We start from the raw sequence: 22,253 nt of genomic DNA on the forward strand, positions 1-22,253 counted from the left end.
ACCGGATTACTACTGTATCGACTTCGAAGTTTTACCGTTACATATACAAAGGTGTATACAGTGGTCATCCAGTTAATATTTAACGGTAATATTTGACTGGCGTGTCAAATTTGTAAAGAAAAATAAACATAAAGGGGTTTTGCCACAAAAAAAAAATAAGGGGGTTAAGTGTATAAAAATTAAAACATAAGGGGGTTTTGCCACCAAAAATAAAGATAAGGGGGTTAAGTGTATAAAAATCAAAACATAAGGGAGTTTCGCCGCAAATTGCTCTTTATTTTATTTCACTACTTATTTATTGGTAGATGCAATAATTTGTGACTGGTTATACAAAAAGAAAATTTGAAAGAGATGCAAAGACAATAGTACCCTTATTACTTTCACGTATTTACACTGCAAAATAATGGATTTTTCTTTCTATGTCTGTCAGATTCCAAAACTAATGAAAATAAATTGAGAATCACTCAAAGAAATGGGACAGATATTTGGGAACAAAATATATAGTTAACAAAAAAAAGGAGCTATAATCAAATCAATGCTGTCCAAAATCAGTGTCACAAATATGAAACCCAACCTTATAGTGAAAAGTACTACCATATAAGATAAAAAAAAATGTAAAATCAAGGAGCATAAACTAACCTAAAATGCTTAATTTTATTTCTCCAAATCAATCAATTTGTACCCTTTTAAGCCCTTTTAGTCATTTTCAAAAAAAAAAAAAAAAAAAGGAAAAAAGCTCTATTAGTGATATTGTTATTCTTTAATTGCATTGAGAATAATCACACTCACACGCACCTATCTTTAATTGAAATGATTGGCTTTGTTTAGATACATGATACAAACATCTTTTAATCCAATCAAACTAGCAGTTTTGGCTTAATGAATTTCGGTTTCTTAGCAAAAAAACTAGCAGTTTTTCCCAATCTCAACTATTACAATATTAATATTATTATTATTATTATTATTATTATTATTATTATTATGTTTGATTTTATATAAAATAAAAAATAATGAATATTTAAATAATTTGTATTAGATTAAATTTAGGAGTGTTGCGTTATTTAAAAAAAAAATGCTACCGTCAATCTCCTATTACAATCTCTTAGTTAACCTCCACGCTCAAAAACACATGTCGAATTATTTTTTTTCTTCAAAAAAATTTTCATAGTGGTGTTCGTTATGCTTACAACATCATCCCTGTAAATTTTTGAAAAATTTCGAATAGTTTACAATGTCGAAAATTCGTTTGAAGTTTTTTAAACACGCGTAGTAAACTGGAATATCATGAACTCTGTTTTCGACATTGTAAACTATTCGAAATTTTTCAAAAATTTATAGAGATGATACTGTAATTATAACTATTATCGCTATGAAAAAAAAATTTTAAAAAAATATTTCAGTATGTGATTTCGAATGTAGAAATTGACTAAAAAATTATAATAAAAAATTGTAATTAGCACTCCTCTAAAAAAAAAATAGAATTGTTTCACAAAACAATTTCACTTGTAAAATTACTAATCATTAATTACTCTGAATTTTAATAAACTAAAATAATAAAACAAATAATCAATCCATATCTATAAGAAAATCTCTATTAAACTATATATTGACATTCATATTGGAAGGCATTATTATTACATGATGGTCTTTCCACATCCAAAATATTTTCAGGTCGGTACAAATAATTTTCTTTCACTTGGGATTTTTTGTTTTTTCTCCTTTGGAGGAAAAACAAAAGGGTAGTTTTGGAATTTCGTTTTCAGTTCTCTTTTATTTATAAAGACTGGCCTTCCAAGCTCGCAGGGAAATAAGAAACCAAGTGAACGAAAAAACATAATAAAATTCTTCTATTTTCTTGCCTAAGTTAAGAGAAAGTTTTCTTTTTTTAATTATTTAAATTTTGTTTTCGTTTTCAAAATTTTTGAAAAACAGAGAAGAAAGTTTTAAAAATATGGGAGAAGTACTACTGTTTATGGAGGATTTGAAATCAAGTTATGTAATTTCACACTGTAGAATCTGCCACGAAGAAGAATTTGAAAATTCTTCCACCTTGGAAGCTCCTTGTGCTTGCTCTGGAACTGTTAAGGTAAAAAAAGAAAGGCCAAAGCTCAAAACCTCTGTTTTCTTCGTTTCTTATTTTTATTAATATTTTTCAATTTGAATTTTGATTCTGATTCTCATCTTTTTTTTTTTTCTGTTTGTCTTTCTTGTTCAAAAAAATTTCAGTTTGCTCATAGAGATTGTATACAGAGATGGTGTAACGAGAAAGGGAATACAACCTGTGAAATATGTCTTCATGTAAGAATTCAAACGATTTGGGTTTCTCTGTTTTGGTTTGGGGTTCTCCTTGTTCTGTATTTCATCTCAGAAAACTGAACTGGGTCTCTCTTCTTTTCTGGTTTTGAGTTGATCAAACCAAGTTTTCATCGTTTTAACTTTGTTCCCTATTTTGTGACTAAAAATTTGTCTTTTTCTTCCAACTTTTCTTTTTATGTTTACAAGAACTACTCTGTTTTCAGTTATTGAGTTCTTTTCTCAAAATTCATAAATAAATGTATATTTTTTCACTCTTGTATTTTAATATAAAGTAAAATATAAATTTTATTAAATTATATGCCCTCCTTGGGACACCGATTTTTTCCATTACTTGTATTACTTACACATTCTTTTTGAAATATTCAAAATTTCAAATATGTGAAAATTTCTAATAAAAACAAATATGGGTTTTTATTGTATATGCAGAATTATGAACCAGGGTACACAGCACCTCCAAAAATTTCTCCTCTAATTGAAGCAGCAGTAACCATTAGGTACACAAATTTCCATTATTAAAAAAAGTTTGGTCATTTTCTTTCTGCACTTTATCAAACAAAATGGTAGCTTTAAATTTAAACATTAAGCTAAAAGAAGCTGTTTTTTTTTCTCTTCATAATTTTGTTTCGGGTATGTTTTTCTTTTTGAGTTTAAATATTCAAGCAAAAGGGTTTCTTTAAAAGCTAATATTCATTTGAATTAGATTGGTTTCTTATTAACTATGAATAATATTTGATACTATGACAGAGATAGTTTACAAATTCCTAGAAGAGAAGAAGAAAGGGGAAGAAGAGGTGGCAGCAGCGTGGGAGTGAGGGCGGAAAACGACCACTCTCAATGCACGTCCGCCGCGGATAGAAGCGCGTCTTGCTGTCGTAGGCTGGCTCTACTTGTAAGTTAGTTTACTTAAACAACTTTCATTCATGACAAACTGTCATCTCATCTAATTTGGTTTTGGTCAAGTTTTTTTTTCAACAAAAGAAAACTAAACTTATTATTAGTATTAATTAGATCGATAGATTAGTAGCAGTATACTAAGATAGTTGGTTGTTGCCAAGTTGGGCACAACTCAATGAAAATGTATGAAATGGGGTACCTTAAACTTCTAAACAGTTGACCATTTTATTTCGTTAGTCTTATATATGACCAACTCCAACTCCAACTCCTCATCTATATCCATATCCACATGGGTATGGGTTTCTTTTAAATCTCCATTGACTCTTTCTTCAATATAATAATTTACAAAGGGTTGATCTTCTTGATTGTATTTAAGAAAAACTCAATGCAATTTTTTCTTGCTGCTATGCTAAGTTTTTTTTTCGTTTCTTCATTTATGGGTTATTTTTTTAATTAATAATTTTGTTTGTTTGAATTTCACAGTTTACTATGATTTTGCTTGTGAGACATCTCTTTGCTATTCTTAATGGTGGACTAGAAGAATACCCTTTTACTCTTGTTACAGTAAGTATTTTTACCATATTTCTTTGCTTAGTAATTTTTTTTATCACACTTGATTTTCTAAAATACTTTACACATATAATCATTTTGTAAAATAACATTAAAAAAAATGCATTTTTCTTTATAAATATTTAAATGAATATATAAAATAGTGTTGTTTAATCTAACTATTGTGAATTTTTGGCAGATACTTATTTTAAGGACTAGTGGCATTGTACTACCAATGTTTGTATTAGTTCGAACAATCACAGCAGTTCAAAATAGCATCAAAAGACATTATCAGGTTCAACTTTATTTCTTTAATTATTTTTATCCAACATTTTTAATTAAATTTTAACTTCAAATTTTGACATTACAACACTGTAATCTGCAGGATTTTGATAATGTTGACTCCTCAACCTTTGATGGAGACGAAGAAGATGAATTGTACCAACACTTAGTTTAAAACAAAGCTTTTTACTAGATTTTCTAATCATTATTATTTTGTGTATCCGGGCATCATTTCAATGCCTTATTTTATTCTTGGTGTAAAGATTAAAGATTAAAAATCAAAAATCAAAAATCAAAATTCTTTCAGAAGATTTCAAGCATTGTAGTAAATCTTTATTTGGCTAATGGAAAAATGGTAAACATCCAAATCCACCACCACCCAACCCAACCACTTATTATTTTTATATTTTATTTGTTTAAAAGAAAAATGTGTATAAATTCAACAATTCTGGTGTGCAAGATGAACAAGAACAACCAAACTTAAGAGTCACTTTGAAACAAAGACAGATTTTTATATTTTTTTTCACCATAAGTTTTATTTTATTGGGATGGAGATTACAATACTAAAATGTTGGTCTTATATGTTTTATTTCAATAAAGAAATATATATACTGAAATCAAACTAAAATAGTTAAATAAAAAAGTAATGGACCCAAAAACAAAAAGAACTAAAACCAAAGTCTCTGCAGTGTATTGAAGATGATTACAATTTTTATAAAGTAGTGTTTGATGATTGAGGATGAGGTCAACGGCTCAACAAACTCTCAAATAACACTCTAATGTTGTTTGATAGCCTTCTTGAGAAAAGAAACCCCCTTCTTCCAAACAACAACCAATGTCACATTTAAGTGATGTGACTAAAATAAGAGAAGGTCTAAGGTCTAAGGTCTAAGATGGAGTTTTTGTTTGGAAACCATATTCCAATCATCACAATAACTCTCTCCCTTCACCCAAAAATTAAAGCAAGTGATGAGATGAGTCTTCCCATTTAGAAAGATGAAATGAATTGTTACCCTTAATTGGTAGTATTGGCAAGTTTATATTCTCATCATCAGATTTTTCACAGCATAAATTGAAAGATAAAATCTTACTACTACTGCTACTATTTTCATGGCCTATTAAGTACAAGACTCCATGGACAATCACATAATCTAGCATGGACACCAAACATGGTTCCTTGTAATTCCATAACGTCGTTGTTGGAATAAAACTATATCATAATCCTTGTTGTGATTGGTCCAATCCAAATGACATAAGATTGACTTTTGAGATCATAATCATATAAATCTAAGTTCTGATCCATAGAATTATGATGATCAAGACAAATTTGAGGGTGCCTTCTATATTTGTCACACCATAAAGAACAGTAGAAAGTTTGGTGGTGGTAGGGTGTTTAAGGTGAGTAGCTATTAGATGATGACCTGTAATTATGAGAGCAAGCCATCTTTTTGAAACACTTAAACCTCATAAGAGATTTTACAGGCAATTTACAGAGAATAAGTAATAATGATATTGTCACCTAAATAACTATTGCATTCTTTTCCTAGTACCGTTGCTGAGGTAATGTAAAGAGGCCAGAAAATTCAAGGGTTGGTTATTGATGATACTCAGAGTCTCAGACCGATCGTGCACACATATTATAGTTGTCTCTCACAATCTCACTTTCCTTTTCTAATACCTATTTAGTTTCTACTAACTGCACTGTGTACAACCCCTCAACACAACCTGAAAAAACATGAGCCGAACAACACAACTCAACCAAACCAAACTATGACCTGGCTTAGAATATTCATGCGCCGATCTTCTTATAAATTAGGCACAAATTAACTCAATTCGATCTAACTAAGATCAATTCCCAGATGAAATCCTTTTGTGCAATGTGGTAAACACCCCTAATTGTAACTTGAATTCTCATTGTTTATCTATTGGAAGTTACTTTACATTTTTCAAAAAAAAAAAAAAACATAAGATTAATCTTTTATTTCTATTTTTTTTTTTTAATATAATCACCTAGTCGATAATTTTATTTATTTCTACATCTACCCAACCACATAATAGAAATTTATAAACGACATCTCTTCATTAACATTCAATAATATATACAAAAAATAGAGGGTCTTTCTTAGGAGAAAAATATACAGGGCCATAAAACGACCATTCTTATATTTTATGTACAATGAAATGAAACTTACCTCACTCTAATGGAACATTCTCTCATGCAGTGTCATTCTAAGCTAGAATTGAGCCTCACTCAAATCCAAGAGCAAAATTGGCTTACGAATGACAGCCGCAACTGTAAACACTTTAAGATGCTCTAACAGTTTTCATTAAATGGTCAAAAGCTTTTGATATACATATATCTATCTCGAATTTATCTCACAGAGTACTCTTGCTTCCCGCTGAAGTTCAATGAAGCTGCTGACTCCAATGCTCTCCATAGACTCCTCAAACTTTAGATTTGAGATGATACTGTTCAGCTTTTGGACCAATAGTACCATTTTCTCGGCTGAACTAAGCTCCGACAAGTTGTTAACTGGTTTTCTGTGTTTACCATATATAGCCTCGAAGTTGGTAGACCTAATTGCTGCATTTTCAAGGACAGAGTTGGGAAGTCCTGTAGCAAAATAATAGGAAAAGACAAATCCAATGCAAACAGTTACTCTCCAAAATTGATAAAATGGATTAAATAGATTAAATATACAACGCGAGTATGGAAGACTGCATCGGTAACAAATTCACTCTCCTACCTATAATACTAGCTTCTTCGCATATTATCTAAATAAAAAGACGGAAACTATTGGGCAAGGAGCCCCTACTTCTGACTAGTTGATAACTGATGGCACTCAATGTGGATTGGATTGGCCAACTAAATCGTTAATAACAAAACCAACAAATGAGAAAACCTTACCAGCTAATCGTGCAACATTGACTCCATAGCTTTTAGGACAAGCACCATGAGTCAGCCTATAGAGAAATGTTACTTCTTCTATAGCTCCAACACTGCTTCCAACTTGGCATGCCATATGGCAGAGCTGAACCTATTGAAAATATAAAGAGAATCAGAGAAAATATTGATCAGTCCCTGTCATTTTGCAGCATCAGCTATGATCATACAATCATTATCATGCATTGAATACCAAGGTCAAAAAACATTACATCAAGGATGTGAGAATAATAAGTCCAATCGAAAAGTAACAAGCAATCCTAGAAAAGAATAAGAACCTTGGGATCTTTCTGATAATCTATGGCTAATCGATGGTAGTGAGTAGAAAACATCCCTCTACACTGCACCTTGTGAACAAAATGTTCAAGAACTGATCCACTGCATAGAAGTAATAATAAAAAAATTAAACATTTAATCAAGCTCTAAAACATAGTATACAGCAGATTATGACACCTACGCAATGGCTTGTCCATCTGAAGTTGAGGTCCCTCTTCCAAGTTCATCCAGTGCCACCAATGAATTATGAGTTGCTGATGACTGCTCAATACATTAAATACAAATAATAGAATAAGTACTGGTGTTGGAATAGCTAGTGAATTAAAAAAAAATATATCTTCCTCTGACACAGCTTTCTGTTTGGAACCTTGTTTTTTATGAGGAAAAAGTTAGAGAGAAAGGCTGGAGGAATAAAATTCTAATGCTAATTTGTACAAACTTTTATTTAACATTTTTATCTTAATGATTCCAGACCCTCTAAAATAGCATTAAACTCCTCCCTCTTCCCTTAAAATTCTTTTCACTAACATTTTGTTAAAACAAGAGGATTGGAATCTCTCAAGCACAAACATTTACTTAAAAATTCATGTTCTAATCATGGCCTAAATGAAAATAATTCTCACCAGCATCATTGCAGTTTCGGAGAGCTCTGTTAAGAAAGTACTTTGCCCTGCCATAATATGGTCTTTGGCACCCATCCGAACAAAGATTCTATCTACAGGAGAAAGCTCAAATCTTTCTGCAGGCACATCAGCTCCTAACTGTAGAAGAAAGTGAAATCAGGAAAATAACAATAATTCTTTAGAATTAACAATTTTCAAAATAAGAAGAAAGCATCAACTGGGGAAAAACATCTGCAAAAAAGGGCACACAAGTGTTTCTTAACATTTACTTGCCTGGGCCAAAATTACAGTTAAGCAAACTTGACGAAGAAGAGTTGACTTTCCACCCATATTTGGGCCAGTTAGAAGAATAAAGCTAGGGTTGCCAGAACCTCCAATAGTAACATCATTGGGTACAAACGAACCCTTGCCTAAGGAATCACTTCTCAGGACAGGATGTCCCAAACTTTTTGCAGACAAACGGGGCACCTCATCTGTACTTGAACTCAGTATTGTAGGCTGACAAGTAGGTCCTTCATAAAAGTCACTTGCAATAGCAAGACTTATCAAAACATCCAGCTCTACAACATTTGAGATTCACATTCAGGCATGCAAACAGATGAAAAGTGAAAATACAAAGCTAATATTCCATTACTTGCAAAAGAACAAAAATTTCATCATAACATTATTCAAACAAATTAGGAGTCACTTTGAGTAAGTGGTTGTTCACGAGAGAGGTTACTGTCAAATTCATCTGAGTTTATTGAAGTACTAGATAATGCTTTTGAACTTGTAATAATACAGTAAGTAAAATAGATGATCCTCTATGACATCTCTTAACAGATATTAAACATAAAAGAGCAAAATTCTGGTGAAACTGAAAGGAGAAAGCATGTAACCTGCAGTTGTTGACACCAATTGTCTCCACATAGTATGATGCTCACAGAAACGTCCAATTAATCTTTGTAAAATGCTTTTCAGTGACGACTCCTTCTCACTTTCTGCTTGAGCTAGCTCTCCAAGAAACTTCTTAATGTTTGGTGTCCAGTACCTGAAGAATCCCTGGATGTGCCAGTACAGGAGAAAATATGGTCAAAGTCAAATCTAAGCAACCTGATAAATTAAGTAAATTTACAATCTCCACAGGACAACAAATTACAAAATGAACACGGCCAAATGTTTTTATAATTTCATATTGCTGTATGGTTGGCCATGTATGACAAACAATCTACTCAAATCACTAGGCTTTTCTCTACTAACCTTTTTGGACGAGCGCAACTCATAGTCTCGGGGTACGCGGCCACGCAAACTTTCTGGCACTTCTAATAGGTATGTATCTTTTCCAACTGTGACATAAGCAATCTGTAATAGAACACCAGAGGTCAGATTTGATAAGCTATGCCCTTACATTTGTATGTGCACTACTAACTACTAAGAAATCAAAACCAAGCTCAAAATTTTCTTACTGATGTATCTCCAAGTAATTTGCACTGTTCTTTGAGGTATTTGGCTAAGCTAGACTCAATCTCCTTAACCTTTTTACATGCAGAATCATACTCTATATCAACTCCTTCATGAGGAATGATACGACCTGAATCATTAGCCTCCATCCAATCAAAGGCATCCTTGAAATGAGTAAGAACTGGATCAATGTGAGGAATTCCTGAACATAAATGAAAAAGAAAATTTCAGGAGAAAATGAACTGGACTCCTTAGAAAATGGACTTATTAACCCATAAAAGATAAAATGGTTAACTAGATCATAATTTAGAACAATATTTTATACACATCAAATACACACCAGAACTTAGCAAATGATGAAGTTGCCTAGATTCAACATTTTCCAAAATGGCGCCAAACGAAGAACAAGCCTGGACCATTAATTCACAACCACGTAGAGCTGAAATAAATTCTTGAAGCTGTTTCTTGGCTGCATCCTCATACAGGGTAACTTTATTAGCATTTCTCCCATTAGCTTCACTGCATTTGGTAAAAACAGTTAAATCATTCATTAGTCATTAAAATTCTATTTAAGAATAAACATTAAATATATGCATTTCAGCACTGGTTCTTCCCAGCTTACCTAATAGAGAACACACGTGGTAGCAGTCTCTCCATGTCCGGCAACCTTGATAATGCTTTTCGATATTCAAATGATAAAGGTAGATTAACACCCTGGAAAGCACACTACATGTCAGCATATTTCCAAAGCCATGAACAGCAATGTACAATAAAAGCTTTAAAGAAAATAGGAATCGCAGACAAAAATATAAGGAGTGATGACTTTTAAAAAATAACTACTTTTACCCTTAAACTTGCCACAGCCTTCTGGCGCTCCTTTATGGACTCAACATGATATAGAGGTCTTGCAAGCCATGTTTTGAGTAGCCTCTTCCCAAATGCAGTCACACAATGGTTCAGTTGTGCATAAAGTGTCCTTGAGAAAGTACACATCATCTCAGTAAAGCTGAAACTAAAGTTAAATAAAATTATAAAACAAAAGGTGCAGAGCAAGATTACCCAAAGGAGTCTCCATTTCTACTGTTTTCAAAAATCTCAAGGTTCTCTAGTGCAGCTGCATCAAGAACCAAGAATGGTTTTGATATAAGATCACAAAAACCAGACGAGGGAAGCAGCTCAAATTTCGCATATCGAAGCAATGTCTCATCCAGAAAAGCCTGTTTCAGATAGAAAAGAGTTCCACCAAGAGCTGAAAGTGCATAGCTTCCATTCTCACCCGCTCTTATTAGCTCTACTAAAACATCTGGTAGGTGAGACAATTCTTCCTCAGTAGAATAATTCTTAACATTTAAATCTTTTCTGCTTGAAGAACTGGAAACTGATTGGTCAGAAGCTCGTTCATAGATGCCTTTCACTTCATGAATAGTTTTCTCAGCATCCCAGAACTCCAAGCCCGGAACTAGTTCGTTCACTAGAGGAGATCTTGTATGTCTCAGCAGCACTTTCTCAGTTTCCAGACTAAGTTGTTTAGCAGGTTGTACAATTTCAACGGGCCTCAGCTCAGACAAGAGACAAGACAATGCACTGCACTCTGAATCGTCGTGAAACTGTACAAAAGTAAGCACTCTTAAGTCAAAGAAACTCACGAGCATAACATATGTGATATGATGAGCAATTAATGAAGTTTTTTAATAAAAACATGCCAATACACACTTGCACACACACACACACATGTATCATGTCAGTAAAAAAAAACTGTAGAGAATTGTTGATCTTGAAGTTGTACAGACAGATTCACACCTGTCCAAGAATAACCCTACTGGTAGCAACATCAACTACACAAACCCCAAAATTCCGCTCAACATTTTGGGTTCCCACATTCTGAGATTCAGTCAATGCCATTATGTAAGAAGCATCAGGATTGGTTGACAACATCTCCCCCTCAGTTAGTGTTCCTTTTGTAACCACTCCACATATTTCACGTCTCACAACCTAAAACAAAGGAAATAATAGTCATAACCTTAACATAATTGCAGAATGGACACATGAGAAACGGGAGAGTACATGGCTATTACTACGAATGTTGAAGGTTTAAAAAAAAAAAAGGCAAAATTTTACAGAAAAAATAAGAGACATGATAAACAAAAAAGAAGATTTTGCTCAAGTTAGGCCTTCCAAATAACAAGTACAGGAAAAAGGAGGATGTGTCACAATGCGTAAAAAGATAATTTTCACAAACCTTATCTTTAGATCCTTTCTCCCTGCGACGAAACTCCAACTGATCAGGTGTTTCTGTTTGCTCCACCACAAGAACTCGATAACCCTACTTTGTAACAGATGTTTACTTTAAATTTCTTCCACAGAATAGAAAATAGATCTCTCAAAAACATCAAAGTGCATGAACCCAAACACAAAAAACATTAAAGTAAATTATGAAATCTAGCGCCCACCTTCCTAGCCAGTTTCTCAACATTCACTGAAAAGTTCTTCTCTGGAAATCCACAGTGAGGTTGTTCTCCCTAAAAGTAGAAATCAATATTAGCTAAAAAAATAACCAAAAAAGTAAATAAAAGATCCAGAATGATGCCAGCACTTTGTCTTGGTGTTTGAAACAAGGCTTACTTCCCCTCTCTTTTAAAAGAAAAACTAAACACTTATCATGCATACTGTAGTCAGCAAACTACTGCACCCAAACAGGTTACCTTCATATATTGCAAACCGAGCTCTTTTGCTCCTACGTGAGCATCCATTTCAAAAAGTTCATAAAACTTGCCCATCTGCTTAAGCAAACAAGGAAAATAAGTTTTAAGATATTGTCCAGCACTACTAGCACTAGTAACTGAAATGTAATGCTTACCTTGAAAAACAGAACTTTGTCCATGTGCTTTGACTTGAATTCCCACCATTGTCTCTGAAAAGCACATGCCACAGATGAATGGCAAGAAAATGAAAAAGTACTTCAAAATTTTACAATCATAGGAGGAAAGTCAAACCTGGCCATCTGACAAGCTCTTTACAAATATGGGAGGTAAAAAAAGAGTTTTAGGGTCATAGTTTGGATCTCCAGGTCGCCTCCTATTTGCATCCCTACGTTCGCTGTTTCCACAAGTAACCCAAAACAAGATTAATGGAACATGCCACACCATTAAACATAATTCATCCTATCTATCATATACTTCTCTCAACTTGCTCATAAACCTGAGTTACTAATGTACAAGGTAAAACTGACATGCACAAGAATAGATATAGAAAGGTGAATAGTGAATTTATTGAAAGAACCATCAGGATCAGGCATCAAGAGGAAAAGCATAAACAGAAGACACAGAAATGCAAGCATATGTATAAGGGGAGACGCTGAGATGTTGTTAAACAAACTTACTCCCCAAGGAAGTGCAACTTCTTAGCTTCACGGATGCTAAACCTTTCTGAAGCATCACCAGATAAATCAGCATTAACAGCATTAGAACATTTCACATCTGCAATGAAACACTTCAAATTCAATACAAAGTACATTTGATCAATTATAATATCCGTTACATTCTAGAATGGAGAGCTACATTATTGTCATGTCAAAACAAGGGAAAACCATGTTAAAATAAAAACATTATTGACTAGATATCGTGCCAAAACTAAAGGCAACTGATAATTCTAAAATTGTTATCTTTTGAGCTTTTGAACTTAGAATTTATATCAAATAAGAGTGATGTGTGTTCTTAGTATGCCTTCTGAATCATTTTAGCTATTAATTTTGTTGGTGGGTTCTATTTAGTTGATGCTAATTATTGCTGGAAATAAATAGAAGACAGAAATAAAAGAAAATTGTAAATTCTATCTTCATGGTAAAAAGGAATGAAAGCTTGGAAAAGATTGAAATGGAGGCGCTTTTGAAGAGAGTGGCTTGAAGCTGAAAACTGAACCTTGCTGAAATATCTAAGGCAAACAAGCGTTTAACAAATATTCAACCTTGAAAATTGAAAGGAATTCCAATAAATCTGGTAAGCACAAATCAATGATGCTCGTTTCAGATAATAATTAATTTTTTTATTTGTGCAAAAGTTATCATTAACTCTGCTAAGAGAAATGAGCAGATACAAAATCATTGGATCAATTCATTCAGTCACATGCATCATAAGTAAACGATATATATATAAATATATAGAACATGTAAAAATATATAAAGAAAACATTTGTAAGGACAATCAAACACAACGGTTGTCTTCTCCATTCAAAGAATAACTAAGATGACAAATAAAGTCACTTACTTTCAGCATTGTCTGTAGGGGTAGTTCGCATGATAGAAACCTTAGAACCACCTTTATTCACATCTTTACTACCCTTGCTCTTCTTAGCAGAGTCAAACTCTACTGCTCCACCACTCTTTCGCTTATTCGATTTACCTTCCCCACCTAGCTTTCCTTTGCACCTCAATGCTTCATCCTTCTCATCCTCGTCTTCCAATACCATTTCCATATCCTCTTCCTCACTATTCTCAGTAACCATTTTCTCCCCACTCTTCCCCCAATCCTCATCACTAGAATCATCAGCACCACTACCGTCACTGTCACCCTCTTCCTCATCTTCAAGATTCTCAGCTTCATCTTCATCATCAATAATCATCTTCCTCATACTCAAAGAAGAACCCCGACGCAAACGCTTGAGTTTCTTCGCGCTTTGTTCGACCCATTCAATCTTCTCCTTAGCCAAATCCAACAACTCCTCCTCCGCGTCGTCATACTGCACCAAATGCCTGCCTTGATCCTTATCGAACAATTTCACAAACCCCTCGTACCAGCTCTCATCCAACGGCCAATACACCTTGATCTTCTTTCCGACAGCTTCTTCGCCGTAGGGTTTGTCGGAAGCCGAAGTCGAAGTAATAGAAGAGGGAGAAGATGCGGCGATAACTAAAAGGGGTTTCTTGAGCTTCGATTGAAGAGGAGATGGGGTGACAGGGCTGGGACTAGGGCTACGCTTTTGATCGGAGGAAACGGGCTTGAGTTTAGATTTAGGAGTAGGATTGTTGAGCTTTTGATCGGAAGAAGAAGTAGGGGATTTGGAGAAGAAGGCAGTGATTTGGCGTTGCTGATTAACGAGTGGGGATCTGCCATTGGTCTGGCGACGAGAAGACGACATTGCTGAGTTTAGAGCGAGAGAGAGAGAGAGAATAAGAAGCAATGGGTGAAATTGTGTTTGAGAATGGAGAAGAGAAATGGGTATCTTTAAATGAGGCGGGAATATAACAACGGAAATCCCCGGGAAAAAGAATACATGGCGGGAACTTTACACGGAATCCCGAGGGACTGTTTTCTTTTTTATATATATAAAAGAGAAATGTTAAACGCTCCTTTACATCCTCTTATGTGTCAATATCGTTATTAGTTTAATTAAGTATTGGGTCTCATACAATTTAATATAATAGTTTTTAAGGAGTATCGCTAGTCAATCGCAACGGGACATGTCGAGAAGGTGTTAGGCACCACTGATGTCTAATAGCAATGCTCTATATAAAATTACAATAGCATTTTTAATGATCTTTCCACCATTTTAAAATGAAAAGAAATATCTTCTTCTTTTTTTTTTTTTTGATAAAAGCAAACTTCATCAAGACCACAAGGTAACAAAGAAACAACTAAAAAAACAAGTAAACAAGACTAGTTTGAATCCATAAATGGCAAAACATCAACAAAAGAAAGAAAACAACAACAATCCTAGGACACAGTCCAACAAACAATACCATGCGCAGCATGATTCGAACGGCAAGGGATCTACATGAAATTACAGAAACACACCAACTCTTAACCAAGTCAAATAAATGTAGAAAACATGAAGTAAGTTTCCAACAAGAGATCTGCAAGGTTTGAATCGCATTCACTGCCACTCTGCAATCAGAGAAGATACAAGCATCCCTCTAGCCACATTGGATGCATCTTGAAACCAGCTGGCACAAGGCTAACGTTTCAGCCATAAGGGGAGACTCCACCTGAACCTTAATGATAAAGGCTTCAACAAAATTGCCTTGATAATCCAAGACAAGAACTCCAAGGAAGGCCACCCTCCCACAAACAGTTGTGTCCATAAAGAGATTCTTCTCCCAACTGAACATCCACATCAAGATCAGTAAGGCAAATAGGAGGCTGAACATGAGAGGAACACACCAACTCTTGGCACTCCTGCACACACCTACTAATCAAATGGCTCAAAAAAAACCTGAGTCTCTAGTTCCCCGTCATGGAAGGCTTTATTACAGGCGTTCCAAAGTGCATAGCAAAGGGAATTAAGCAGCAAAAAAAGTAAACGGGTTTCCATCAAAATTTAGAGGGTAAACTACTCCCATAAGGATTCAAGATCCAATTTACAATGTCTCTCGAGGACGAAAAGGACAAGAGGTCACTATGAATACCCCACAAGCTACTAAACCAACAAACTCTAGCCAAAGGACATTGAAAGAAGAGATGATCCAGAGAGTCTTCCCCATCCTTACAGAGCACACATTGTAACTCATTGTTAAAGATCACATTAAGCCTTTTACCACAATGGAGAATATCTTTCCCTAAATGTTGTAGAAAATGTTTAATATGCTCAAGGAGAGGAGTCCTCCAAAGTTGTTTAAAAATCGCATTGATCTCACCAATTCTACATTTAGAGAGCGTTTTATATGCATCTTTAACAGAAAATACCCCATTGGCAGAGTTTTTCCAGATCATAACATCTTTCAAATCACTAAGAAAGAGTGAGATCTTGTGGAGATCATTACTTAAAACTGGTCTAAACCAGCTTGCGAGGTTGTTAATGTCCAGACTCCAATGTAATATCTCGGAAATTTAATTATGAATAATTAGAATTTATTATATGGATATGAGTTAATCAAATAGTAATAAGTAGGATTATGATCTTACTAATTTAACTCATCGTGAATTACAAAATTTTTCTATAAGTAGATAAATAAGCGTAATTTATTAATTACGGAGATTTATTTAGAATGTATGGATATAATGTGAGTTATTTATGGAATAAAAATATTTTTAAGTTTAGCAATCTTGGAGACCTGATCGAAGGCTAAAAATATTACAAACGAGTTTAGTTATAAATTTTAATAGGATTATTGAGACAAGTTAGTTTTAGAATTACCGAGATATTTCGAGGTACTCGGGATTGACCAAATGTTCTAAAGTTAAAGATTTCTTAATGGCTAAAAAATAATAAAAAATAATCATTTTCTTAATTAAATTAATTATATTATTATTACTTATTTTCTTTTTTTTCTTCTTATCTTATTTTTTAAAAAACTTAAGGTATAAATATATATATATATATAAATTGAAACATAAAACAAAGAAGTCAAAACCCTCTCCTCTTCTCCTTCTCTCTCTCGCAAGAAACACCACCATCGCCACATCATTTTCTTTGACTTCTTCTGCTCAAAACTAGCTCTTTAAACCTTTAGTAGCAAATAGTTGTAAGGTAACCTTGAAGTGGAAGCTAACGTAAGGTTTGGTTCTTTTCTTTTTGGAAAAGCTTTAGGTGTGAAGGCTGACTTTTTGTTCTGTAATTGCTAAGAGTTTGGTGAGATTTTGGTTTTGTTTTTGGGGTGTTTTTGGACTAGTTTTGATGCTCATTTGATAGTTGTGTTGTTGTTTTGGGATGAGAGCCAAGTTTGAAATTTTAAGCTCAAAGCTTGAGCTCTCATAGCATTTTTCATATTAGAGCATGATTTTACACTACTACAAAATTGAGCTTTAGAGGCAGTTTTTAAGGGCTTTCAGCGTCGGTATTTGCAAAATTCGCTACCAACGCTGTTCCGGGTGACGCTAAAGGGTTAAAAACAACCGACGCCATAAGATCTTCCTATGTTTTTTTTCAGCTTTGTAATTTTGTATTTTAGCATAATTTATATATATATTATTTTATTATTAATATAATTAAATTAAGTATAAATTATATATAATAACCATAAATACAAATTAAATTGAAAAGTTGAATAAATACACATCTACATTACTCTAAGTGTTTGTATATTAGCTATCTTTTTATTAATATTTTATATTATGTGTTTGTATCATTTTTGTAGTGTATTGTATTTTTGTAGAGAAAGAGCTAAACTTTGCATGAAATTTTTTGAAAACTTTGAACATTAATAACTTTTGATCCGGTTGTCCGCTTGAGGCGATTTTTTTTTTGAACTTGGGTATTTTTTGTATTTTAGTTTGCTATTTTACTTAACATAAACTAATAGAATTCTTATTTTAAGTATTAGAATCATTATTTATAATGTATTTGTTAATTCTATTGTGTTTTGGTATATTGGTAAAGACTTATCAATCTATCATTTTGGTCACGAGTTCAAATCCCAATATAGACCATTTTTTGTATTTTTTTTTATAGCTTACTATATCTATCATTAGCACTCAACAATATATATCCTATGTATTACATCAATATTATTCTAAAATTACTCTAAGCATTTAAAGATTATTTAAATATATATAAAAAATATTCTTATAAAAGTAGGTTAAAGAAAGCATACGTTATACCAAAAATTATGTACTTGTCTTCCGATAAAGTCACTTCCAATAAAATCCTAACAACTAAGTTCAAGAAAAATTAAAATCAAATATTATCCTAATTTTACTGAAATTTCGGCAGCATAACAACTATAATTGAACGTTTCCAAAAAATTCAAACCTATTAATAACAACAAAACACAATTCAAAATAATATAAAATAATCACAACAACATTTAGCAATATAAAAATTTACCACCCATTCGACTGCAGTACATGTATTCACAGAACCTACTTCACTAGGATGAATATTGAAGATATTCAAACTCATCTAACATGCATATTATTTCACCCATCGATCCGGCGCAGTACAATATATTACAGAACCTACTTCACTACGGATGAATATTTAAGATATTCAAACTCTACTAAGCATTCATAATTAATTTATAATAAAATTTAGTGAGTGTATACCTCGAGCTAACTAGAAACCGATCAATACCAAATAAGTCAGATCCTTGCAAATTGACCTCACAACCTACAACATAAAGAAATACTATAAAATTACAAATTTTTTTATTTAGTTACTTACTAGTTATACAATTTATGAGTAATTAGTTACTAACTAGTTAATTTATTACTAACTAGTAATGAAAATTAGTAACTTGCTAAGTAGTTGTAATTAACTATCTACTAGCTACTAAAAAAAATAAAAACACATAAATAAAATTAAAAATAGAAAAAAATTGATACAAAATAGAGTTAATTTTTAAACTTTTGTTTCTAAACTAATTTTTTAGAAAACAATTTCTAAACTTTTATTTTAATACTCTCTTATCTCATTCTCATTCACAATATTTAACAAAACCATTAGTTTAAAATACTCAATATATACATATACAATATATAAAATACTCTCCTATTTATCTCATTTCTCATTCACAATATATACACACACAATACATATTCAATACAACACAAAATACAGTAGAACCTCTATTTAAGAATACTCTATTCAAGAATAACCTCTAATTTGTTATAAAAAAATCAAGTCCCGATTTGGGCCAGTTATAAATAAGAATAATCTCTAAATTGTAATTAGTTATACATTTTGTAAGTCTCGTATTAACAAAGTATACATTTATATAAGAATAATTACATCTTAATAAAATATATACATGTATTTTGTAATTTATTTATGTAAAATTAATAATTTTATTTTAAATTATAATACATGTATGAAATTATATTTACTCTAAAATATTTCTATTATGATATAGTATTAAAGATTATTTATTGTTATTATTGTTACATTGATATTTTTTGATTTTTTAATTTTTTTTTCTAGTGTAACTCTATTTAGTTATAACCTCCCAATTAGAATATAATTTACTTGGTCCCAAGTGTATTCTTGGATAGAGGTTCTACTGTACATACATATATACTCTCCTAAATCACATTTTTCATTCACAATATACACACACACAATACATTTCTCATTCACAATATATACACACAATATATATTCAATACAACACAATACATATTTATTAATATAGAAAAACCCTAAAAAAATTTATAAAATAAAAAATAAAGCAATGTACATTACTAAAATTAGTAGAAATTAGATTTATACCTTAATAGACGTTGAGATACAATGTTTTCTCCACTAAAAACGGTGGCCGGAGGTATAACCACCACAACCACCACTACCTCTACCTTCGGTTTACCTTAAAAAATGAGAAAAAATGTGATCTTTTCAGGTATATAGTTTTAGGTATGAAAAATAGAGGATTTAGAAACAAAAATGAGCTAAAATGGTGAAAAAATGATGAAATGGGGGTGATTTTTCGTGGTGGTTGGCGGAGAGGGTTTGGGGTTCTCTGGTTTGGGGGTTTCTGGGTTGGCTGGTCGAATGAGGAAGATGATGGGCTGGGCTAGGGTTATAAACCCTTTAGGCGTCGGTTTTTTTAGAAATAACCGACGACATAGGGCCGTCGGTTATTTCCAAAAAATCGACGCCATAAGTGGTGTCAAAATCCCTTCTAAAAAATTCCAACCCTATGTCGTCGGTTCTTTAATATTTGCTGAAAAAAAGTGCCTCTAAAGGCTTGGTTTGTAGTAGTGTTAATTTCTGTCATGTAGAGATTATTGTATGGATGTTGTATGATTGTTTTGTGAAGTCTGGAAACATTTGGTTAGGTTTTGGTAGAATTTTAAAAATTTGAAACTTGAGGTTTCATGTTTCCTATAAAAGACAGCAAACCATTTTTGAAAAAACGGTCTACTATTTTCCCTACTAGGAAACATTGAAAAAAAGTCTATTTTCTAAACGACTTAATTACCATTTTTGGTGATGTTTAGAACTCCTATTTTTCAAGTTTTCTCAATGTTTAGGGTATTGGTACCCTAGTGACCTACAAGAGGACTTATGGTGATGAATTAAGGACCTAGAACGGGTTAGGTCAAATGATTAATCGTTCTTTTTGTTGTTGTGACATAGGGCCTGAGATTGTTGATCTTTCTCCATTTAGGTCGGCCGATACCCTTAAATCAAAACTTGAGGTATGAAAAGTACATTACTCTTTCATGAACGACACGTTAATGAAAGATATTTATTACATATCGGTCCAGTCATGTATAATCAAATCATACACAACACATTTACTGCATGCCTATCTACATATGTGATCCGAATCAAAATCACACACACTAGAAGTATATAGCGTTAGTAAATCATACATAGTAGTTTTATATTAAAGATTCTCATTACTTTAATACACTACCTACTTATTTTATTCATATGGTATAATCTTAATTCTCTTATATGTCCTTACAAAATTATACCTTCTCCATATAAATAAGAAATTTTCAGATATTTAATAATTATACTATTGTAATTAATGTATCATTTATCTTATAATTAATTATATTTTATATATTTTTTAATATATTATCTATTAATTACTTACTTTTAGGGCATAAATCTCAATAATATCCCCCTTTTAAAATCCTTCTTTTTGGATTCTGATATTGAGAGGATATAGAGCATCTCATTAACTTTGTTTATTACTTAGCAGGACTAACTAATTTGGCATCATGAATCTCATGGTTCATACTCAGTCAAATCTCGATATAGACTGGCAAACCAACTTGAAGAGCAACAACTTGTTGCAAGTTCACCCTCTTCCTTACAATGGTGGAAGAAACTTCAGTCGTTATCTATCCCTTCCAAGATCCGTATTTTTCTATGGCTTGTTATTCATGATTGTTTTTTTGCTGTGGATATCCTTCATACAAGACATATTAGTGACACAAGTCAATGCTCATTGTGTCAGTTTGAGAGGGAAACCGTTACGCATGCTCCATTTCTTTACAAATGTCCCAAGCGTGTTTGGAGAGCCTTGATTTTTTTTCAAGATTTTGTCCTCTCCAACTGAATGTCTCTAAAATAATTATTGCTTCAGGTGTCTACAGAATAGACAAACCTCCAATTGGAGCAATTTTCTTGCATCATTTGGAGTATTTAGAACGAAAGGAACAAAGAACATCATGGAACAAAGCCTAAAACTTTAGATGTATTGTTATACTTTGCTATCTCATACCTTGATGAATTCCATTCAGCCTGGAATCCTACAGGTTTGATTCCTTCTCAATGTGAATTGTCTTCCAAGGTTGTTCCAACAACTTGGCAATGGTTAAATCCACATTTAGGGAGGGTGAAATTAAATATATAGATGTGATTGTTAACACAATGGCTAAAACTTCTACTTTTGGTGCAATATTACATAATTGTAGGGGTGATATCATCGCTGCAATGTCTAAACCTTTCCTAAGTTGTTTTTGACCAGATGTAAGCAATAACCTTGATGTATGGTTTGCAATGGCCTAAAGATCTTTGCTTACCAATTCACTACATAGAGTTAGATTCTCTTATGGTAGTTAGATTACAGTCTACTTAAGCTAATGTCTTTGATTTTATTGTTTGTTAGTAAATATCTCTCTTTTAGTGTCAAATTTTCCTAAAGTGTAAATTTCGTATATTTAAAGGTCTTTAAATACTGCTGCTAACTTGTTAGCTAAGTATGCTCTTTCAGTGGACATTGATTGCTTATAGTTGGAGAAATTACCACCTCATCTAATGTCTATACAGTGTATTATGACACGTTCTTTATTATAATAGCATTTTATCTCAAAAAAAAAAAAAAAACATTTAAAAAGTACTTTACACTACTTCAATTAGCTAGCTATCTATTGTAACAATATCATTATTGCGTTTTTGTTCATTTTAATTATCTAAGCAAAATAAATTCAAGTTTATAAATGTCATTTGTATCAAACATAGTACCATGATTTTAGCAAATATTAATTAGTTTACAATAACATTTAACATATTACAATGTTCACACACATTTACCATTTTAAAAA

At 32.5% G+C, this 22,253-nt stretch overlaps 2 protein-coding genes across 2 annotated transcripts; one reads left to right on the top strand and one right to left on the bottom strand.

Moving 5' to 3' along the window:
- Window positions 1–1,694: 1,694 nt before the first annotated feature.
- On the top strand, window positions 1,695–4,350 carry LOC133031792 (uncharacterized). Its single transcript, XM_061105469.1, has 7 exons — window positions 1,695–2,086; window positions 2,227–2,298; window positions 2,743–2,810; window positions 3,061–3,205; window positions 3,694–3,774; window positions 3,959–4,054; window positions 4,145–4,350. The coding sequence occupies exons 1-7, from the start codon at window positions 1,952–1,954 to the stop codon at window positions 4,214–4,216; spliced, it is 669 nt and encodes a 222-aa protein (XP_060961452.1). The 5' UTR covers window positions 1,695–1,951; the 3' UTR covers window positions 4,217–4,350.
- A 1,772-nt stretch (window positions 4,351–6,122) lies between these two features.
- Window positions 6,123–14,607, bottom strand: LOC115705387 (DNA mismatch repair protein MSH6). Its single transcript, XM_030632753.2, has 21 exons — window positions 13,587–14,607; window positions 12,704–12,800; window positions 12,318–12,420; window positions 12,182–12,235; window positions 12,027–12,101; window positions 11,775–11,843; window positions 11,564–11,647; window positions 11,125–11,316; window positions 10,384–10,931; window positions 10,171–10,300; window positions 9,947–10,038; window positions 9,665–9,843; window positions 9,330–9,526; window positions 9,124–9,225; window positions 8,763–8,925; window positions 8,158–8,444; window positions 7,885–8,022; window positions 7,443–7,522; window positions 7,264–7,363; window positions 6,950–7,079; window positions 6,123–6,655 (listed from the first exon to the last, which is right to left on the bottom strand). The coding sequence occupies exons 1-21, from the start codon at window positions 14,455–14,457 to the stop codon at window positions 6,402–6,404; spliced, it is 3,945 nt and encodes a 1,314-aa protein (XP_030488613.2). The 5' UTR covers window positions 14,458–14,607; the 3' UTR covers window positions 6,123–6,401.
- Window positions 14,608–22,253: the final 7,646 nt, after the last annotated feature.

This window comes from Cannabis sativa, chromosome X (assembly GCF_029168945.1).
Source record: "Cannabis sativa cultivar Pink pepper isolate KNU-18-1 chromosome X, ASM2916894v1, whole genome shotgun sequence".
In the NCBI taxonomy this organism is placed as follows: domain Eukaryota; kingdom Viridiplantae; phylum Streptophyta; class Magnoliopsida; order Rosales; family Cannabaceae; genus Cannabis; species Cannabis sativa.